This window comes from Sinohyriopsis cumingii, chromosome 7 (genome assembly GCF_028554795.1).
Source record: "Sinohyriopsis cumingii isolate HCF-2022 chromosome 7, ASM2855479v2, whole genome shotgun sequence".
Classification (NCBI taxonomy): domain Eukaryota; kingdom Metazoa; phylum Mollusca; class Bivalvia; order Unionida; family Unionidae; genus Sinohyriopsis; species Sinohyriopsis cumingii.
The window spans coordinates 58,991,088-59,014,497 of record NC_142967.1 but is presented as its reverse complement, the minus strand read 5'-3'; the positions used below and the strand labels follow the sequence as shown (position 1 = coordinate 59,014,497).

Here is a 23,410-nt window from a genome sequence, read left to right as displayed (position 1 = left end):
TGACATTATTGGAAGTCCTTCAGTGGAAGCTCCATGTTGATATGACCATCCATAAGAAAAGCAACAATTGAAGATTTTCGAGATGGGTGCTCTGGTGGCCATAATGAATGTCTGAGCAGCAGCACCATTTACAACTAAATCATTTTTTATTATGTGTGTAAATAAACTTGCATGGCAATACTCAAAGTAATGTAAGTGACAAATGTATGGAATCAGAATAAAGTTGGATAACAGACAACTGGTCATCAGATAAACCCTTGTCATCTCTGACCAGTAGTGCTAAAGTTAACTCTAACAATACTGGGGTGAGGGCAAAGAGATTTGTCTAAATGTACATCTTCAGAGGCTAATTTCACTAACAAGATTGTACCATCCTGCACTAAGGGAGGCAATCACAAAATCTCAAAGGTTTCTGACTGTCCAAACAACTTCTTGGAAGTGAGGAACACTAATTCTTTTTAACTTCCGAGTGTTTAAACTATCTCTAATGTTCTTGATCAGTAAGATTTTCAAATTAATTTCTGTGGAGACCATATTGCATGCAGTATCAGCACCATTTTCATTTAGAACAAAAATTTGATAATTTTGAAGAAAAGAAAACATGCTTATATGACCATCTTTTTAGGAGAATTAGTGATAAGGTTTTTGTGGTAGTCATATTAGATGTGTTCAGGTCAACATTTTCATTCAGGACCATCCAGATATCATAAAGAAGCCTATCAGTGAAAACACTATGTTGCTATCACCATCTTTTCTTTCAGAGCAGCTATAGCAAGATTTTTAGGATGGCCACCATGGTGTTGGTTGTAATAGATGTCAGGTTAGTATCATTTTCATCAAGGATTAGCTAGACATCATAAAAAGTCTTCTACTAAAAAAAAACTTGGTGATATAATATTCCATTTTGGGAAAGTAGTAACAAGAAAACTGTCAAGATGGCTCCCATGGTGTTCACATTTGAGGTCAAGTAGATATCATAATTAGTGCTGGTGAAAAAAGCCTATGTAGATATTCTTTCCCTTTAGAAGGAGAAGCAACAATATTTTCAAGTTAGCTGCCTGGGTGGAAATACAGGATGCTAGAATGGCTCTTGTAAAAACCCACTGCTGATATGATGTTATGGCTATAGTCTTAAAATAAGTAAAATATGTTCACAAGTCCAAAAGTATAGATTACTCTAAATGAATTCTAGTGGTGTTCCAATCTTGAATGTGCTGATGTACTAATTCTTGAATGTGCCAATGTACCAATAGTTTTGATGTATCACAATGATATAATCGAGAATGTCTTTGAATGAAATCAGAATAATACCAAAGTAATGTTATAGTCCAAAATCTCAATGAGCAAGTTGTAATTCCATGAATAATTTAAATAAATACTTCCTCTCAAATTATATCTGAACATAACTAAAAGTGATCCCACAATGACTGATTGTTTACTTCATATACATACTATCACCTGACATATGACACAACAAAATGCCCTGGACCTGAAATTTGTAAAACTGGTCAGGTTTGTTTAATTAAATTTTAGCAAATAACCTGACAATAATCAGGTAGACCATATAATTTTTAAGGGAAAACCAATGTCCTGAGTTCAAATCCAAGTAAACATATTTTTACCAAAAAATGACAGTAGTCAGGTAGGCTTAAACTCCTACCCTCAATTACAAACACAACAATGGCTTTTTATTTAAAAGAAACAGCAACAAGATTTTCAAGACAGCTCTGATGACCATATTGATGCCAGATTGGCACACTTTACCTTTAAACCCAATAAGACACCAAAATAAGTCTTCCAGTCAAAGCATCTTGCTGTTTATGAGTAGCATTAACATGATTTTCAAGATGGCTTCTATGGTGGCCATATTAGATGTTGATATCAGATCAGCACCATTTTCATTTAGGACCAACAAAACAGTATAAGGTGTTTTCTGGTGAAAAATGGATCCTAACATCATGTTCATTCAAGACAAGTAGAAATAAGAAGATTTTTTAAATGGCTGACATGATGGTCATACTGGAAGCCAGCCTGGCACCATCATTATTAAGCACCAGCTAAACATTATATTAAGTCTTTTAGAATAGTCCTATATTAATATGGCCATCCATTCAAGAGTAGCAATAAACTTTTCAATATCATCACAGCTTCCTCTAACCTAGCTCAGTATAAATATCATCCAATCAGCACCATTTTAATTTACCACCAAACTAACATCTTGTGAAATTTTCAGGTAAAATGGAAATTTTATAGCAAATTATGTTTCTCCAAAAATACTTACCTTGTCACATTAACATTAGGAATTAGTTCTTCTACCTCCAGAATCTAGCCCTTCCACAGACACAAAAAGTCCCTCTGTTTATAGTTTGTATAGACAAAGGGAAGTAAGTCATACAGATTACCTCCCCCTACCCTGCTAGATGGCACTTTATATACAAAATATTCTCAGTTTTAACTTCAGCAATGTCCAAGACAGTATTCTTGCATTATGGGGAGGATTGGGAGTGATTTATAGGATTTATAGTAATGTGATTGGGTAAGGATTTTCATAGAAACATACAATTTTGGAAAATAGGTAAGAGGATGAGCAGATGCTGAGCATCCAACCAATACCTTAAGGACTCACAGTACTAATTCAGTTCCCATAGTAAACCTATGCAAACACCATGATATTCCAAATTCAATAACTTAAAATTTTTGAGTGCTCATGATCAAACCTATATGTAATTGTATAGATGAAACCTGGATGTCAGCTCTGGGTTGAGGAAATGACATGAGCTGTGGCATTTTCTGGACCTGCACGTGTTTGAAACATGTGCTTTCAGTTTCACACCAAAGAGTCAGGTGCTAATTTTAGTAATGAGTGTTCGAAACTCAAGACTGTTAAAGGACTGAAATTCCATCGATAAAACAATGTCTGCTTTTTTTCACTTACAACTAGGATAAGCTCTCAAAAGATTCTTTTTCCTCAAAACATAACTTACATTATTAACCAATCCTGGTCAGCCAAATCCATATACACTCTACTTTATGTTCACCCATTTCCAGGCTGGTTCCTGTTTTTCCATATCATTAGTACTGTGTGTCCTTAAAACACCCTGTTGGGTTAAAAGAATTTTCTACTTTTAAGGTAAAACTCTTGAATTATAGCTGACACAACCAAATATAAGTGTAGACATATGCGCTCAATAAATAATTAAAAAGGAAGGTGTTTTAGGGCAAATCTGGTGAACACTGACAGGTCCTACCCAAGGATGCAGTTGTGCCAGGAGTGACATGGTATGGTGACTGTCTAGGTAGCAATCATAGAACCAACTAGATTCAACTCTGCATTTTGTAGGGCCATGTCACACAAAGAGAAACAAGGAAAAAATTGGATCAGGCAACCATTGAATTATATATTTAATTGAGATGTTGCACTGTGAGGTAAGCCTCATAGAAATGGCTTGCATTTCATGAACTGAAATGCTCATCAGACATACATGTTCCTGTAATATGCTGACTGGATGACTACCTTAGCCAGAATGATAGCACTTGTGGGATTAAGCCCCATTTCCAAGGGTTTAGAGGAAAATCATCTGTTGTCTGGAAAGGATCAATTTCAAGCACTTCAGATAAATTTGGAGAGCATGTACTGGACCTGTAACCTTGCATCTCTCAAAGTACTGATCGGCAAGAAGGGCCATAAAGCCTGTACTTAGTGATAAAAGCCAGCAGTGAACCGTCTGAATGAAACTCTAGGTAGTTTGCAGATAGAACATGCAGCTCGCTTACACATGACACTGACACCAAGGTTATCAGGAAGCATATCTGGTATAATAGTTGCTTCAGCAGAACATTGGATAAAGATCTGAACTTAGTAGATTTAAATCATGTCAAGACCCACAATAGATTTGACTTTGGGAACTGGGTTAGCAAAGTGAGGTCGGAACAGATCAAAGTTGAGCAAATCTGAGAGATCTTTATTGTGATTTATTATAAGATGCGCATTATGTCCGAGTGTGTCAGAAATCATGGAGCAATATTCCTTAACAGTTTTTGCTGCTAGCTTCTCACTTTCAAAAATAAAGAAATTACCAAGCTGGGGAATGGATGCTGACAGGCATGACATCATCGGCACAACACCAGTCACAAAAAAATGCACTTTCATGCATTTGCACAACACCATTCACAAAAAATGCACTATTTCCCCTAGTATACAGTAGTCCCCCTCTTGAATGGACCCCATGACCAGCGGCCACCCGCTTCTTATGGCCAGAATCCATTGGCACCGACGAGTTTGTATTCAAAAGTACCCCTCAAGAACAGCCACCTCTCTAATGCGACTAGCGGCCAGCATATTAGTACAAAGATGTAAATTTTCCCATCATGAGCAGCCACTTTTTTTCAAATGTATCCATAACGAATAATTAATTCATATCATGATGTAAGGTAAGTAATCAGATTATATCGTCAATACATGTCTCCCAATGTCAAGTTTCCATTACTGAAAGAAGTGTTGACTGAAGTACAGTAAGATTAATGTTATATCATTGTCTATAAAAGCTGATGTTTACAGGAAATAAGCTCAACAATGTTGTGATTGAGTTTTGTTGTTGTTGTTGTTGTTGTAACTTTTAATGCCATTTTTCAGCACAAGATAGGCTATACATGGCGGCCAGTATTAATGGTGGAGGAAGAACCCAGGAAATCCCCGGAAAGAACCACCAACCCTCAAGAAGCTACTGGCAAGCTTTCTCACATACCCACATTGGCCGAATCCAAGACTCGAACCTACGCAGACAGAGGTGAGATGGCAGTGATCCGTAACAGAGAGCGCTTTAGACCACTCGGCCACTCAGGGCCCCGACTGAGTTTTGGGCTTCATACATCTGTCCAATTTTTCTCTTTGATGATTACAACTGGTCAGCATAGGCCAAAAATAGATTTTGTTCATTAACACACACACACACACACACACACACAGAAATTAACCTTGAACAAAACAGTGTACCAGGCAAAGACCAAAAAATCATGTGACAACACATTTATTGCTTCCTTTACATAGAAGGCATTTCATCCACTTGACCAATTTTTTTTTGCCTGCATAATTAAATTGCATACAGTTAGCAACATCCGAATAAATCATTACCAAACATTAACATGTCATCACATAAATGGAGATGTATTATTTTAGAAGAAAGTCAGTAATTCTACTCTACAACAGCAGGTGAGGTGGGGTGGGGGGACTTGCAGAACAATTTTATGTAGAAAAGACTCTAATAAAACAATTTTATGTTGAGAAGGCTCAAACAAACAACGTCGTAACCGATAAGGAGGTTATTCAGCAGCAACAGGAAAATGGAGCAAAGTGAAAGAGAATTATATATAATGTACCAAGATTTAAATGATGTTTTTGAATGGTTCTGCAATGTGCATGACAACAATACCTGCTCACATAGCACGCTTATGCCAAAAATAAGAACTATTAATGTATATTCAGTTGAAATAAGTCTATTATTATAACAAGAAGAACCTTTAAAAAGTTAATGTTACTTTTAAAAGAAGATATTAAATGAAAATATTAAATGCTTTGAAGTATGTAGCTTTCCGACTACATACATTACATATACTTCTCACAAAAAATGTAGTCCCCCTCTGGTAAGTCCACCCATCTTATAAGGCCACTTTCCCCAGTGCAGAAGGGGTGGCGTATAAGACAGGGACCACTGTATTATCAAGTGGAGGGCCATCTAGCTGATGAGATCCTCTCCACATCTTAGGACTTGAAAATTTTCCTGTTTAAGGCCTGCTGGACAAGAGCCATGCATAAATTAGAAGTTTCTCTAGACATCTGTGAAAAATTAGCAACTGCAGCTGTTTTGAGAAGTTGCGGAGCAGCTAGGATTTTCCTGGCCACATCTGTTGTTGAGTGGATGAATTACCCATGACTTGTATGATTGGGAAGGGGCAATCAGAGTTATTTTGCAATCTGAGCCCCTCATTTTCTGGATTAACTTTGGAGTCAGACTTGCTGCAGGTAAGGCATAGACCCAAAGTCCTTCACAATCAATTGACAGGACACTGATAGCCCATGCATACAGATCTGGGAATGGAAAGATGAGGATAGGCAGCTTGTTGTTTCACTTTGTCACAAACAGGTCTACCAATGGTCAACCTCACAGGTTGCACACTCAGTGGAAGATAGAGGGATGGACTCCCTGGACCACTCTGTTTGCAGTAGCTGAATACAGAATCAACGAGAACAATTAGCCTGCCCAGAATGTTGACATACCGGAATGCTTCTTTAATGGTGGAAACTCAAACCAAGGAAGACCCGTACCAAAGCACACAGCTATGGTGACTTCATTCACTTTGTTTCCAAAGGTACTTGACCAACACTTAATTGTCCAACGTTATTTATGGGCTGTTTTTGAATGAAAATGGTCCTGCTAAACACTGGAGGATTTGATATCCAAAAAGCTGATATGAAAGGTTCTTTCTTGTCAAATGTCCACTTGCCACAGACCATCTAAAAGTCTGGGCCACCCAACCTGACAAGCTTGTGTTTGGGCAGATTGTAACTGGTTGTGGGGCTTAAAATTGAACTCCTGCCACTAGCCATTATCTGTTCTGCCACTGGAACAGAAAGCGCTTGATTTCTGTTGAAAAAATTATCTGCTGATCTAAGAGAAATGAATCAGCATTTTATCTAAAGGTATGTCATGAAAATAAGGGGGGAGGAGTATAAAATAAAGGAGGGAAAGAAAATGGCCATTATGTTTAATATTTACCTAAAATTCAATATCCATCTCTTCCTGCTCCACTCTGAGCTCTACTGAAATTAAAATCTTTAAAAGATGTCACCTCTAGTTGAATAAGCATTAATCTGTTCATGGTTTCTAAGCATAATCTGTTTTTTATCCGTGTATGAACACTGTTCTGTGCCGATACCCCCCTTTCACAGTCTGCTGTCTGAAGGGGATTATACATAGCCAGCTTAGCCCATTTGAATAAGCAGGGAAATGGTTTTTTTTGGTGTTCTGTACAATTTTCCAGAGCTCACAGATAACATCTTTTGGATATGTCTGCTCCAAAATAAGATTTTTCACTAACAGATGCTATGTCAAAGGTTCACTTTCTCGAATCAGTACGTGCTTTACTGACTACTATGCCAGATTTCTCACCTGTTCCATAATTTTGTATTAGTTTTTTTTAAAGTCTATCAATATCATAGTCTGCTTGTTCAGATAAGAGTATTTTCGACGAAATAAACATCTATGCTTTATAATTTCAATTTTAGATTCTTATTATTAAGCTGTTTATCTTAACACTTATAGCACTATATATTTTGGCAGTACATGCTAAATTTTTTGAGAACAAAAATGAAAATTGCACTCTTACTTTTGAATTGTCTGTTAGACTTGGTATTCTGTCTTTTCTACATTTAATTTTGAAATACCACTAAACTGGGGGTCAACTGTGATGCATCTATTTTTGTCCATCCAGAATGAACATTGGACTCAATTACAACACCATTTTCGGGCTAAAAATCACTCACTGGTATCTCCATTAACACTTTCCAAGCTCCACCAATCTGATATACTTCACAGCTTTAAGAACGATTATGTCATCATCATTTGATCAGCCAAAAGAAATCATCATCTGAAGACAAATTATGCTGTAAATCAGTCATTTCGGGTTTTCTAGGTAGCCCATAGTTTAAACACGCATTTGTAAAACTTTTTCTTTGTTGTAAGGTTAAAAATTCAAGAGAGTGCTTGTTTAATGGCATATTGTGCCAATCAAATTTATTTTAACACACAACCACTTATGTCCAGCTGAAAAACCTAGACGTATAAACAGTTATCTGAAAATAAAAGATGTCGTGACAAGGACTATGATACCTATACTGGTGTGACTGATCTCACGACAAGCGCTTTAAGGGTGAACAGTTATATAAAAATTGTATACTGCACAGAGTACATTTTCACATGCATGACTTTGAACTAATTTACGGTAGTTCTCTCACATCACTGCTCTCCAAGTATGCAATTTCATACAAAACTTATGTAAAACATGTGATAGCCTTTGACAGCTTCTCTGCAGATAAGAAATGAGAAAAGAAGGTCATCTGCATTATGGCACATGTAAAGGCAGGTGAGATTGACAAGAACTGCTGCTGCATTTAAGAGGCTAATGAGTCACTGGAAAATTTGATACAATGTTTGGAAACAGCTCTCTCCAACATTAGGGCAATGCAATTTGTTTGGATAAGATGGACCCAAGTGAATGAAATGTTTGGAAAGAAAAGGTGCCCTCTTGTCCAGATTTACTATCCATCCTAAACTTTGGATAAGACAGAGAAGGTTGTACTTATTGTGAATCAAAACTGAATCTACCAAGTGCTTCTGTTGGATACTGTTTGGGTATGCTGGCATCTTGAATTAGGATGTTGTGTGGAAAAGTGTAACAATAGTCCAATGTTGGGTAAAAGCCCAAGGGCTGAGGTTGAGGTAGAATGGTACAGTTTTGAGGTGTTTATTAATAAGTTGTAAAGGCTAGGCAAATCCATTATGACAAATGTTATGGTGTGACCTGTATCAATACAGAGAAAAGGTGGTCAGCAGTTGACTTACACCCCAAAAGCCTTATCATTAACTGTATCACTGACTTTTTCTGATGAGCAACTGTCTCTGTCCACAACCTTTAAAGACTGGGGTAAAATTCTCAAGGACAGATATATGTCATCTTCATCCTTATCAAGTGATTCTAAGCCTTAACTATGTAAGTTTTATTTGAAATCAGTGGTGGGGGACTTTTTATATGAGGATAGGATATACAAAATTTCTTCTATGATAGCTTAATTGAAACTGAATTCAGTTCTTTCCATGGTAGGATTGAAATTATCAGGAGACGCCAAGTTGGAACAGTCACTGATTTGGCAGTCCTCTTACTCAAGTAGGTATGTCCTGGGATATGTCATACGATATGGCAAAGATGCTGCTGTCTCATCTGGTCCATGACTAGTACAGCTAAAAGTGGCAAGAACAAACAAAACATGCAGGAGCAATGTGATTAGTAAATATGCACAACTTTACTTGATGTAGAGATGCTGCCAGAAATTTCATTATGATGGGGGAGGTCTCCCACACCTGCCTCTACAGGAAGAGGGGGGTAAACATGCTGAATGCATACATGCCAAGTCTCCCAAACTGACCGGGAGTCTTTTGATTTTCGACCCCATCTTTTGATCTACCAATTTGCCAACAAGATCTCCCGGAAATAAAAAAACTGCCAAGCACAGGTATTTTCAGCTAAAACAACATTCAATACACTGTTCACAACTAATGTAATCCATCAAATTATTACAATCAGAATGTTCTCTGCCTTTTCAGTCAATTCGAGACATAAAGCTCGGATGTAATTCGTTCCCATTGAGAACTATATTCTGAACTACTTTTGTTCACATGGAGCAATATGGCAGTGGAAGGAGACACATCACAATCGGAATATCATTGGCCTTTGCTGTTGTACAGTACGTAGTGCACTCCGCTGGAGGTGAATCACCAAACAAACAAAACTGATGTGTATTCCTACAACTACTTCCAGGGTTATTAAAAAAATTCTGATGCCATGTTGAAAAGTCCACTAATAGAATCGATGAAAAATATGCCTTCAAAAAAAAAAGAAATATGTTTGCAAGTTCAAAAGAGCTTGGATAGGCAAATTTAAATGTGTGAAGCGTAGTGAAAAGGAAGAAAGCTTTGCATACTGCACAGCTTGCAATACACATATGAACATTTCTAGAAGGGGAAAAAATGAAAAGTATGCAGCACATTGCAAACAAGAAATCATCACATAATGTGCCTAAAGTAATGCAAATGTTTGTAACAATAACATCAGTAGACAGTGTCACTAAAGCAGAGGTTCTGTTGCTAACTTTGTGGTGGAGCATATTTTACCATTCATGGTTGCTGATCATTTTAGTGAGCTATGTAAGGTTATGTTTCCTGACTCGCAAATTACTCAGAAACTTTGCTGCAAAAGAACTAAGGTAACAAACATTGTTAACAATGTACTGTGTCCAATGTATGACAATCAAGTAACTATACTATGCAAGGAAAACCCTTTCTCAGTGATGATGGATGAGTCTAATGACAGTGGTGATGAAAAGTGTGTAGCAATTCTTGTAAAGGTGTTTGACAGTGACATTGACAGAGTGTCAACTAAATTCCTGGCTATGCCCATTTGCAATATTGGAACTGGTGAAAACCTTTTCAACTGTCTTCAAGAAATCTTAACAAACAGACAGATTCCATGGAAGAATTCAGTAGGGTTTAGCAGTGACAATGCAAATGTAATGGTTGGAAAGAAAAATTCCGTCCTCTCCAGAGTTTGTGAACAGCTACCAAATGTAATTGACTTTGGGTGTATCTGCCATTTGGCCAGTACATGTACGCCATATGGTTTGAAAAAACTGGCTGTCCCAATTGAAGAACTTCTGGTCGACACCTACTATCACTTCACTTACAGTTCCAAGCGTAGAGAGGTGTATAAAGAATTCCTAGAGTTTACCAACACTGAGGAGTACAAACTGGTCAAGCACTGTAGCACAAGGTGGCTGTCACTCCAGAAATGCATTGCACGCTTCCTTCAACAGTGGCCAGCTCTTCAGTCATACTTCCAGAGCCATGAAGATGCTGTGAAGATGGGGAGTAAAGTGAACAGATCTGTAGAGAACCTTAAAAACCCAGAGATGAAATTGACATACCACTTTCTTCTATACACCATGGAACCATTGAATGATTTAACACCATGTTTCAGGCTGGTGATGCTGTGGTGGGTTGCCTCCATATAGAGATGGAACAAATTCTACGGAAATTCATGGGAAAGTTTGTGAAGACAAGTGTTATCACTGTACCAGCCAGCATTAAGGAGGTCAACTTGAAGTCACCAGAAAACCAGCATGACAACTCTTTGTTAGCAGTGGGTATGGAAGCCAGACGTTTCGTTCACAACAACTCAGACAACATTTCTCCAAACTAGCTGAGCTCCTTCTTTAGGAGTGTGAGGTCCTTCTATGAGGAAGTTACAGCAAAGATGCTAGCCAAGTTTCCATTTAATGACCAGACCCTAAAGGCCCTTGGTTACCTGAATCCTGAGAGAAGATTTGAGATTTCAGTAGAAGCTATGCTTCAGCTGAGTGATAGACTGGCTACAGCAACTGACAAACAGTGTCAACTTGAAGATGAGTCCAGGGACTTCCAGCTCTCCATGGTCTCAGATCTGTCCATTTTCACTCAAGGAGAAACACCACTGGAAGTCTTCTGGGTAGACATGAGCAGAGTTTCCACACCCTTGAAGAAACCCAGATTCCCAAATCTAGTGAAGCTCTCTATGGCAGTACTCAACCTAAGTGCTCTTTCAGCATGTTGAGGAAGATTCAGACAGGCAACTGTGGAAATTTATGTGGAAAAACTGTGTCATCACTAATATCGTGTAAGATAAATGTTTTGAGCTCAGCCCTTCAAATGATTTGTGTATCACTATAAAAGGAGCTTCTATACAAGACTGAAAGACAACCAAGACATGTTTTTAAAAAATAACATTTGTTTGAGTGCTTGAGGTTCCAGTGTGTCATTATTTTTTGAACCACAGATTTTCTTGTGAAGATTCTTAAATTATTTTTTTGAGATTAAGAAAATAACATATAACAAAATTAATAAAGTTAAGTAACTATTATTCATTACAGTTATTTTACTTAGTTGTGGTACGATTTGCACTTTTGCGCTTAAACTTACAAGAAAAATAGTCATTACACTAATCTCCCTTATTTGGACCCAATCTCCCTTATTTTGAACACAAATCTCCCTGATTTCGTTCCAGAAAACTTGGCATGTATGTGAACTGTAGATCATGGGTGACAACATTATTTGACAACATTATTACAAGGTGTAGAAACACCTAATCCTAATGTAAACAATGTCACGATTTTTTATGACATCTTTGATAATAAATATACACGGTATCTACATTTGTAACTGCTGCTCAGCTGGTAAATATTCATTGTTTCTCATCAGTTCCCATAAAAAAGCCTTTGCAAAATGAAACTAATTTAATGGACCACACACATCTCTATAGACTTCAGTTTATTTACTGTTTCAGATGTCAGCCCACAGGAAATCTTAGAAATAATGGTTAATGGAAACAAAAACCTTTTCATATATATATATATAAATAAAATCCAAATTCTATGTCTGATTAGGATTATGTTTCAGCTTATCCAAAAACAAAATTTTCCACAATTCACGCATGTTGTTTCTTGGATATTTCTGTTGACGTATCAGATTTTCTGCAAGGCCAATTCATAGTAAATGACAACATGTCGGTTATTTCTGTATCACCATTTTCTGTGCTATGTTTGATTAGCAGCAAACCATCACATATTTCATTCTCCCAAGTTACGTTCTTAACAGATGATCGTTCTAACACGCTGACTTTACTAAACTAAACAGTTATATATTGTTTCAACATGACACACTGTAAACAGATGGAAACTGCATGATGTGTGAAAAGATCGTCCTGATATTGCATGCCTTGCATAATTAATGTAACAGTTGACCATTTTCACTAAGCAAGTGCATGTAATATCCAAAGAACAACATTCTTTGTAAATTTTAAATCATATTATATTTACCTATTTTAATATAACTGATTATAAAAAATTCCAAAGATAAAGGCATAAGTAATATGAAAGTCATTGTGCAAAAGTCTTGATGATACAAATTAATGTAACAAATTTTATCAAAGAAATATAGTCACAAGCTTTAGAAAGGTTACACGCTCAGCCAACTGATGCAAGGTGAGCTAAAAATGGACAAACATGAACGCCAAAATGCAAAACAAAAATTTCTACCGCAATTTTGATGAATTAAATATTTACCTTCTGGGGTGGGCCCTCCTTCACCGAATTTTATTCCTCCAGCCTTCAGCTGTGCCAATAAACGAGCATTTTCCTCTTTCAACTCTCTGATCAATTTGTCTGTTGGGTTTTCATTTATTGTTGCTTTTGTCTTAACAGATTTTACCCTGTCAGCTAGAATGAAAAACATGAGCCATGTAAACAAACTGGACTATTACAATACAAGGGGGACATACTATAGGGGTCATTTCTGCATTCAGGTAGCATCATTTTGTTCACAAATTAATCTATCTGGACATCATTTTGTTCAAATTTATCTTCAGCAAAATGATATAAAAATTAGCTATTGTATTGACAGTAATGATGATCAAAAGCACCAATACTGATCAAAATTCCTAGACTGGGATTCATTTAAATAACAAGTGAAGAGATGAGTGTGCCTGGAATTGCTCACCTTTTGACATATTCCCTACAGCCAAATGAAGTAGTTGGCCAAAAAATACAGATCAGCTGTATGCTTTCTGCACCAATTTCTTCCAATGCTGTTGATTTTATACATTATAAACAACAATTACTTCAAGGCTACACCAGATTTTATGCCATCATAAATATTTTGATGGCATACCAATAACATTTGTCAAATATTGAAATACATGTACCTCTAAACCAGACTACTGGTCAAACTTTGCAGAGATGCTGCAAAATTTGTGGCAACCATTTTATGCTCTGTTGGAATTCTTTTCATCTGAGCTGCAAGTTTATCAGTAAAATCTTTCATGAACCAATTAGATTCTTTGCTTCCTTCATTCTGGTCCATATTTGTTTCACCTGCTGCTCCAAGCTTAACACTATTTCTACAAACACATTAATCAGATGTGTCCATCTTAAATTCATTTGGAAATAATCTTGAAATTGAACATAACAGTTTTTCCCATTTCTAAGATCTCTCTGCAGCAGTAAAGAACCAATCTAAAAATAGGTTTCAATCTAGATTCAGTTGCTGCTTCTGAAACATGAATCTAAACAGATGCCAAAGACGAAATAAAGTCCATCAATAAATAAAACATGGCAACAAACTTATAGTGCAAGAATTCTCACACAATTGCACACATTTTACTGTAATTTTTTGTTTTCAAAGTAGCAACCAGATGCTTCCATGAATGGTAAACTGCATATACAGTAGTCCCCCTCATGAACAGCCCCCCCGACCAACAGCCACCCACTTCTTATGGCCAGAATCCCTTGGCACCAACGAGTTTGTATTCAAAAGTACCCCTCAAGAACGGCCACCTTTCTAATGCGACTAGCGGCCAGCATATTAGTACAAAAATGTAAATTTTCCCCTCATGAGCAGCCACTTTTTTTCAAATGTATCCATAACCAATAATTAATTCATATCGTGATGTGAGGTAAGTAATCAGATTATTTCTATCGTCAATACATGTCTCCCAATGTCAAGTCTCCATTATTGAAAGAAGTGTTGACTGAAGTACATGTAACAGTAAGGTTACTATTATACCATTGTCTATAAAAGCCGACATTTACAGGAAATTGGCTCAATAATGTTATGACAGAGGTTTGGGCTTCACACATCTGTTAAGTTTTTCTCTTTGATGATTACAACTGGACATAAATGTCAGTATCACAACATGGTCAGCATATCTAAAAATAGATTTTGTGCATTAACACACACACACAGAGCAAAATTAACCTTGAAAAAAACAGTGTACCAGACAAAGAGCGAAAAATCACATGACAACACATTTATTGCTTCCTTTACAAAGAAGGCATTCTGTCCACTTGACACAAGTTTCGTCTGCATAATTAAATTGCATACAGTTAGCAACATCCCAATAAATCATTACCAAGGTGGGGTGGGGGACTCACCGAACCATTTTATGTCAAAAAGACTCAAATAAAACAATTTCATGTTGAAAAGACTCGAATAAACAACGTCGTAACCGATAAGGAGGTTATTCAGCAGCAGTGGAAAAAAGGAGCAAACTGAAAGACAATTATGTAAATACCAAGATTTAAAGGACGTTTTTTTGAATGGTTTTGCAATGTGCATGACAACAATACCTGCTCACATATCATGCTTATGCCAAGAATAAGAACTATTAATGTATATTCAGTTGAAATAAGTCTATTATTATAACAAGAACCTTTTAATAATTAATGTTACTTTTAAAAGAAGATACTTTTTGTTTCCTTTATTCCTTTTTTCTTGGTCTTTAGTTCCACTTCACATGCCCTGTGGATGAGGTGCTGGCTTTTTTTGTGCCATCACTTTCTCTGCCATCTCCAGTTAGCACTGGAACATGACAGCTTTCCTTTTGCTCTATACTACTAAAGATGATCTTACTGTCTTTCTGACATTTCTAAAGAAATTAGCTGTCTTTCTGACATTTCTAAAGAAATTAGCTGTCTTTCTAAAATTTCTAAAGAAATTGGCTGTCTTTCTAACATTTCTAAAGAAATTAGCTGTCTTCTGTTTTGATGTGACTTGCTGCATTTCTTACGCTGTGCAAATTTCTGTTATGGCTGATTAATGGATCCATTTGTTATACCCCTCCTGCTGACAATAAAATCTGGAACTTAGAATCCCTGAATAGTTTCTGCAAAAACTACAGCACACATCGATCATACAGATGCTTGCATATTCAAATAACAAATCTACATTTTATAGTACAGACTGACTGAGATCACTGGGAAAATGGATGAAATTTGTTAAACTTTTATTTTGAATTTTGAAGGAAAAAAATTATGCACTGGGTACAACAAATTGCAGGAACTGTAAATAATTTGTGTCACCTTTCCTTCACTAGGTTTTGGAAGTTGTGTGCATAGCAATCATTTCTGTGAGAAACCTACAATCCCATAGTCCAAGAGCACCTTCAAGTCTGTTTAGAAGAGTTTTAAGATTAAGTTGTCAATGTTTTGTAATGACCACCACATTTTATAGATCAGTATCATTTCTATAGACCAGTGGTTTCCAACATGGGCAGTGGGATTACAGAGGGGTGCACTAATGATGAATAATGCTTTTTACAGGGTAAGATAGGGGGTGCTGAGGATAACCATGGGGGCTAAGGGGGGCAGTGGCCCTAAACAGCTTGGGAACCACTGCTATAGACCAATAAGAAAAGATGATTTATCTGCCTTTATTTATAGAGCATGCAAGATAATCTCTTAGGCTGTTAAAATGCCAACAAATGAAATATGTTGTTTTATTTGTTACAGTCACAGCATTAAGTGGATAGATGGTTACATTGCACACATGGAAAGAAAAAAATATCTGGTTAAAGTGGTACAAGTTCATGAAGGTGGATTTCCACTTCATAAGATATAGTCAAATCAAGATTTGTAGTCAATACATTGTGGAAAGGAAAGGAGAGACAAACTTTAACAATTTGACATAAATTTTCTTAACAATATTAGACACTGAAGTTTTCAGTAATAATAATAATAATAAGCATAATAATACTGTGCATACACTCCTAACAATACCAGAAAGGAAAGAAGAGAGCAAAATTAAAAAGGGTTGAACTCAAAATAATTACAATAAACCATACAAATCTACATTTATTTTTGCTACTAACCTAGATCTGTTAAAGTTCTTGTCACAAATGGAGAAGATCCATGTGGATTAGTATCAGAATGCAAACATTAAACATACTGACAAATTATATATAGAACACTCCCTTTAACTACATATCAAACTTTAACTGGGTGATCATAAAATCAACTCCATACATTCTGCAACAAGCATTACAATGTTCTGTCTGAGTGCTGTATTACACCACCCTCATATTCTTTTTTCTTTTAATTTCTAAATCACTACTGACCTGATGTGTTTTAAAGTTTAAATGGGTCCATCTCCTCAAACATTCTTTAGTCTATTAACATCACAAGTCACACTGATAAAGCCTGTTTCACTAAACATCTTGCACCATATTTATTCCTTTTATTAATATAATAAATCTGCAAGACAAGTTTTCAAATTGAAGAAACTCGACTGTTTTTTTGGGGAAATTTGTCGTATATGACTACTATAAATAGAACATAATTATAATGTTAGGAAAGTATAAGTAGGTGTACAAATGGTATTCTTATGCTATGTTTATGCAAATTTATATTGTGTGGGATTTAAAAGATGAAAATGAAATAAAAAACAACTTTATTTTGCTTTATTACGTTTTTTTTTAAATTTATCAAAATAGTGTAATCCATATACAGGCAAGTACAAGATATAATTAGGTGAAAAACAGCACAATGATTATGCCAAAAACATAATGCTGGCAAGTATGCAGTGGTTAAAGATGAATACCTGTTTTTGTTGATCAGTTAACACTTGTCCCTGACTACAAAGATAATTTTTCAGTTCTCTGATTACTGAATTGTCTGTTTCTTCTTCAATTTTAACATGTTGGTGCACTGCTTTGTACTATATATTTGCCGTAAGTGCTAAGTATGCAAGATTGATACCATTTTCACAATGATCAACAAATGTGATATGCCTTCAAGCCAGGACACCATCAAATTTGATCCAATTCTGTTAAGCTACTATTTTAGAACATTAGCTTTTCTGTTTTTCTGCAAGTAGTCATATTTCATAGAAGAATAGCATCATTTCAAACAAATTAAAAGCCCTTCATTTTTTATGCTTTCTTTCAAATTTTGCCAAATTCTGCTGATGGTTTCTGAGAAGTCATTCAAAGGAACTTCTATTTGAGTAATAATGGCCATCAGTTTGTGAAACTCACCAAAAACTTTAATAAGCCCACAAGACCAGTAACCTCAAAATGCTACTGTTCCTGTCCAGAACCAACTAGTCCCACATTTCACAATACAGGAATACAAAATGCTTTTGGCCAAATTTGGTTAGATTTTGTTGAATGGTTTTGAAAAAGATATTTTTAAAGGTTTTTCAATTTTTAGAAAAACCAAACATATTTTGCAGATTAACACCATTTAAATCCTATCACATCTGGCTGCTTCTTTCAAACTGGGTTAAGTTTTGTTAACTGGTTTCTGAAAATAATTTTTCTCAGTTTTTTCTGTGTCTTTAAAAAGACACAGCTTTTTATAAAGTGTCTTTATAAAGTAATGGTAGCCGTATTTGAAGTTAGATAGATAATCAACTGAACCAAATAGAAAGCCATCGATCTATACCAGGATGCTGTCAAATTTGTCGATGGCAGATTTCTATCATTTAAACATATCCAAAAGACTTTTATGAAAAGGATGTTTCAAATTTGACCTTAATATGTCAAGAGGTTTTACAGAAGTCACGATTAGGTTTTCCCAATTTAAATAACCGCAGGCATAGCTGATGTCAGTTTTGTAATACTTGAACAATTTTGAAAGAACTTCTTGCCAGAATAATTTCCTTCACATCTGGTGACATTCTACTGGGCTGTGTGCTTTTAAAATATGAAGTTGTAAAAAGAACTGTGAACAGATAATGCATGACAGATGACACATGATGAACAAAGAACCATACCTAAAGCTCATTTGGCATTAGACCAGGCAAGCTAAAAACAACAAAAACCTGGCAAACAATAAATGTGGGGGCTTGTGCTTTTCCCTCTAAACCTTTGCCTCAATTGGAGTTGCCAATATCCATAAGTAACACATTTTCAATACTGTATGATTAATGGATCTTATTTCTTTACAAAAGGAATATGACAAATACATAATTCAGCAAATGTTTTTAAAGGAAACTTTACGAAAAACATGAATTATGAAAGAAAAACTTGCATAAAATGAGTAATGACTAAAGCTGAATATTAACCAGATCCAGAAAACAATACTCCATAATGCATCCAAGCATGTTGCACACTAGATAATCATACATTTCAATTATTTTCAGACTAAAATATGGCAACTACTTAGAAAATTCTAGCACCAACCAAGGTTCATTCATCTAAATGTGGAAATAAAAATCATCTAGAGCTGTCATATCCTCCCGGTTCACACAAAGATTCCTGTGGTCCAGCAATCTCAGTTTTATACTACATATGCAAGTACCCTATGGTCCGGTAATCTCAGTTTATACTACATATGCTAGTACCCTATGGTCCAGTAATCTTGATTATACACTACTTATGCATCACTTTGTAACATGATAAATATTGGATGCGTAAAAAATTCTAAGTTCCATTTTTTTAAGTAAAATATGTTTCTTCAAGAATTCTTACCCATCATAATACCTTATGAGAACTACTATCACCTTGTACATCCAGCCCTTCCAGATACTACATTTAGCTAAAGGGAGCTAAATGTTGTCTGCTGACCTGGATGGCAGTCAGGCAGAGTGATCTCCTCTTAAGTATAAGGATTGGTGGCAAAAACCATGAACCTCAGTTATTAGTGGAGAGGAAGGCACACTCTACATGGATGTAACTGCAGGGAGGCTGGGAGGGTGCATGTGTAGTATAATTGGGTAAGTATTCTCAAAGAAACGTATATTAATAAGAAAAATTGGTTTCTTCTTTAAATACATTACCCAATCGTAATACCTTAGAATAATAGGTAAGAGGAAGAGAGTTACATTCCCTTACCCTAGAGAGAGAATCTCCGGTCCCCAAAGGTATGTGTGACAGCTTCTAGGTAACCTGAATGAAGTGGTCTCCATCTGTTGGGGGGGTGTGGCATGAAATAGGGTAAAATCCCCTGCCCCCATAAATGCAGCAAAGTTGTGAAGCCATGTCTTCAGAAGTTGTCGATTGACCTGGAAGGGAGACCTGTTTAGCTACAGATATTGGGGATGACAGATCTCAGAGATAAAAGCTAGACAGTATGTACTCTGTTCTTCATCCTACAGCTTAAAAGATAATGGGTAGAGAACTGTAAGTTCTGGTCAAATGTTATGCTGTTGGTAACTGCTCTAACCACATGAGCCGGAATGTGTAAGGAGTTCATTTCAGCTGGGGTTATTTCTCAATATGCAGAGTGAATAACCCAATTAATCCAAGATGAGATTGTGCTGATATATTCTCCTATTCTTCTTGATGTAATAATAGGCACGATCTACCTTGATACAGCTGCTCTGTTCTATTAAGGTACCACTTCAAAGCCTGAGCTAGGTCTTGTAGGTGGTGTGTCCAGACTAGACAGAGGTTTCATGATGAAAGTCTGGTTACCCCTGGTTACCCCTGTTCTTGCTGATGAAAGAAGATGCCATGAGTAAGGCTAACTCGTCTTGTTGGAATTGCATGTAATGCAGGTCTGCTGATTTCGCTAATTCTGCCCACCATCACCAATGCCATGAGGAAGAGGTCTTGTATGAAAGGTACACCAGAGATGCCCTTAAGAGGGTTCAAAGGTGTCTTGTTCAGCTAGGTTAAGACCCAAGATAGGTTCCACTTTGGGAAGAGGGATAACAATTTTACTTGTGTCTATTCAAAGATAGAAAGAAGGTTGAGTAAGTCCTTGTTTTGTCCAATATCCCTGCTTCTATGGTGACAAAAGGTGTCAGTGATCATGGAACAGTAACCTTTTATTGTACTTGGTTTGAAGATGCAGAGGAAGTTAGCTATTTGCAGTATAGATGCCCTCAGAGGTATGATGTGTTCATTTGTGAACCATTAGGTGCAAATATAACATTTGCCTTTGTACGCAGAGTGGAAGGCCTTCTTGCTAGAGCAATTCTCTCCATGACTGGTTGTGAGAACTGTTATTTCTCAGGGCCTGTTTAATATAATCCAGACATATGGGTTTGGGTAGGAATGAAAAAACTGCCATTGTGGTTTTTTGAGTAGATATGGGAAATCAGAATTTTCAGAGGAGTTTCCATTGCGAGATTGATGAGATCGTTGATCCACAACGTCTACCATCTGAGTTGTGCAACAAGGATCAAGCAACACTCTGAATCTCTTAATTTCTGTAACACTTTGAAATCAGAGGTGTTGGATTGTAGGCATATGCATTCAGGCAGTTCCAATATATCAATAGATTGTTGATTGTCCATGCTATCAAGTCCAGGACTGGACATATCAAGGTTGGGAATCTGGTATTGTTGCAAACAGGTCATAAAACTGTCAGTCCCACTGGGTACATATCAGAGTGAAAACTGAGGGATGAAGAGACCATTCTGTCGTTATTAGTTAATTGTTCCCAAAGACTTGGCTAGTTAGGCATCCTGGGATATGGCTAACTTGTATGTGGATTGGTTGTTGACAATACCAGTTTAGAAAGTCCCACACCTGAGGATACAAGGGTCTGTGAACTTGGCTCCTCCTTGTCGTTTGTGAAAAGTCACCACTGTTGAGTTGTTGGACAGAGTGAGAACACCCTTGCCATTTAAATAGTTCTACCATCAGTGAAAGGCTCTCACAATGGCTGTCATCTTCAGAATATTGATATGCAGATGTTGTTCCTAGGGAGACTATGCATTACTGGCTTCCTGAAAGAATGGCAGTAGGTTGATCCCCAGCATTCCATACTTGCATTAGTATAGACTATAATCTAGGGAGGTTGTATTTGTAGAGATATACCTGCAGTGAACCAAAGTTTGGATGCCCCAATTCTGCAGATGGTGTCTCAATTGTGTGCCGATAGGGGGAGGATGGTCCAGTTGGCAAACATTTGGTCTCCACTGGGACAGAAGAAGAATTTGCAAAGGGCACATAAAAGGGCAACCTATTCGAGGTCCACTGCCACATTAAGCAAACCTAAATGGAGAAGGAATTAACATGCTGATATAATTTTCTTTGAAAGTAAAAAAGCCAACATCATTCAGATTTTCTATGCCCTATCCTGAGGGAAATAAACTATTTTGCCTGTGTATTGAACTCCATACCTAGATGAACAAATTGTTGAGATGGTAATAGGTCAGATTTTTCCTTCTTGATGAAAAAGCTGAGGTTGGTAAGCAGTGTAAAAAGGGCTATCATGTCGGGGTTAGATATAAATCCAGGTAACTTTATGTTGCTGCCACAGAAATAGTCCAGACATGTGCCATTACTCAATTCATCATACGAGTGAAGACCCAGAGACTGATGGTGAGTCCCAATGGAGGTGCCCTGAATTGGTATATGATGTTGTAGCTGAATCACATGAAAGTCCTGGAAGCCTTGTGAATAGGGACATAAAGGTATGTGTCTTTTAAGCCCACACTGATGGCAAAGTCTCCCTCTTAGACTGAGAACCTAATGGCATGAATAAATTGATTGAGGGCACTTAGGTTGATGACTGAAGGCAGAATGCTGTTTACTTTTGGGACCAAGAAATGTCTGGGATAAAACCCTGGAGAAAGGTTGAAACAAACGATAGGACCCTCTTGGTGCTTTATGAACTTTGGTTTGTGAGAACAATAGGCAATGCTGGGTGGAGCTTCAATAGGACAGTTTTCAGAGGTTTGTGTCCTATGTGTCACCCTTGAGTCCATTTGTTGATTTCCTTTACTAACCCAGCTGTATGGACTTCTTCAATCTGGAAGGAAGGTTCAAGGATAAAGGTTGTGCTATTGGCTTGGAATTATTGGTCCTTCAGGAAGGTGCAGACAAAGAGCTCCAAGTCATGTTTCACTAATTGTAAATTTGTAGCTGTGGTTACAGCACTGGCCAAAGTGTGTTGAGTGGCACTGTTCAGAACTCATGCCACTTTTGAGACTGACTCCCAGGCATGGCCTGAGGTATTCAGAGTAGGAGAAGATAAGCTATGTTCCACCTGTTGGAAGGTAACCATAAAGACGAAGTCCAACATCAAAGGCACAGCAACAATATTGCATACTAACTGCCGAGTGTCATCAAAGGGCATCCGATCTATATGTATGGAGTGTGGTTTGTCATCCCCAGAGCAGCGATATCACTGTTGACTGCTGGGGTTTCCAAATGAAATAATGGTGTATGGTCAAGGTAGAACCACTGATGAACTGATGACAAAGGTGGCGCTCTACAGTTTCCTATTTTGCACAGGGTTAGGATTTTAAAGAAAAAGAATTTCCCCAGCTTTCCTCACTGGTTATACTGGCTATTTAAAAAAGACCTTGTATATCTTAGGTATAATTCAAAGAACCTTTAATTTCCTTTATTTTGGTATATGATTGATGGGTGTAATATGGGTTATAGAGTATACAGCTTGGCCTTACTCCAGATCTGCACCTTTCAAAAAAGTGCTAGCTCCACTTGGTCATTTTCACTTCCTGAACTTCAGAGGTAAATTGTATAAAAAAGAGCTGATAACTTTTTTTACATTTTATATATTTCGTAATTCATTCATTGCACTTTCAGAAACTGGTATTGTCTAGTCTGGCAAAATTCATTTTCCCTATTTCAATAGCTGCTGTGGATAGTGTACTTTAGACAAATTCAGGCTGATTTTTTAGCACAAGGGTGCATTCTTTTTAGTTAGCAGTGTATTTAAATCATGTACAATTTCCAAAAGTACAATATCCAAAGAAATATCATCCACATTACATTAATGTAGCATAAAGGTATGCCAACATTCTCTCCATTGTGCATGTTTTAAATGCAAACAGCTTCATCTTACATACATAAC

At 36.8% G+C, this 23,410-nt stretch overlaps 1 protein-coding gene and 1 pseudogene across 2 annotated transcripts in view; one reads left to right on the top strand and one right to left on the bottom strand.

The window, feature by feature from the left end:
• The window catches only part of LOC149795336 (kinesin-like protein KIF28), a 206,148-nt gene that overhangs the window by 123,599 nt on the left and 59,139 nt on the right, over window positions 1-23,410 (bottom strand). For both annotated transcript variants that reach the window (XM_089965111.1, XM_089965110.1), the window contains exon 10: window positions 12,926-13,078. In XM_089965111.1, the coding sequence (XP_089821237.1) occupies window positions 12,926-13,078 (153 nt within the window). The remainder of the gene's footprint in view (window positions 1-12,925; window positions 13,079-23,410) is intronic.
• LOC149795337 (uncharacterized) lies at window positions 9,801-10,840 on the top strand (annotated as a pseudogene).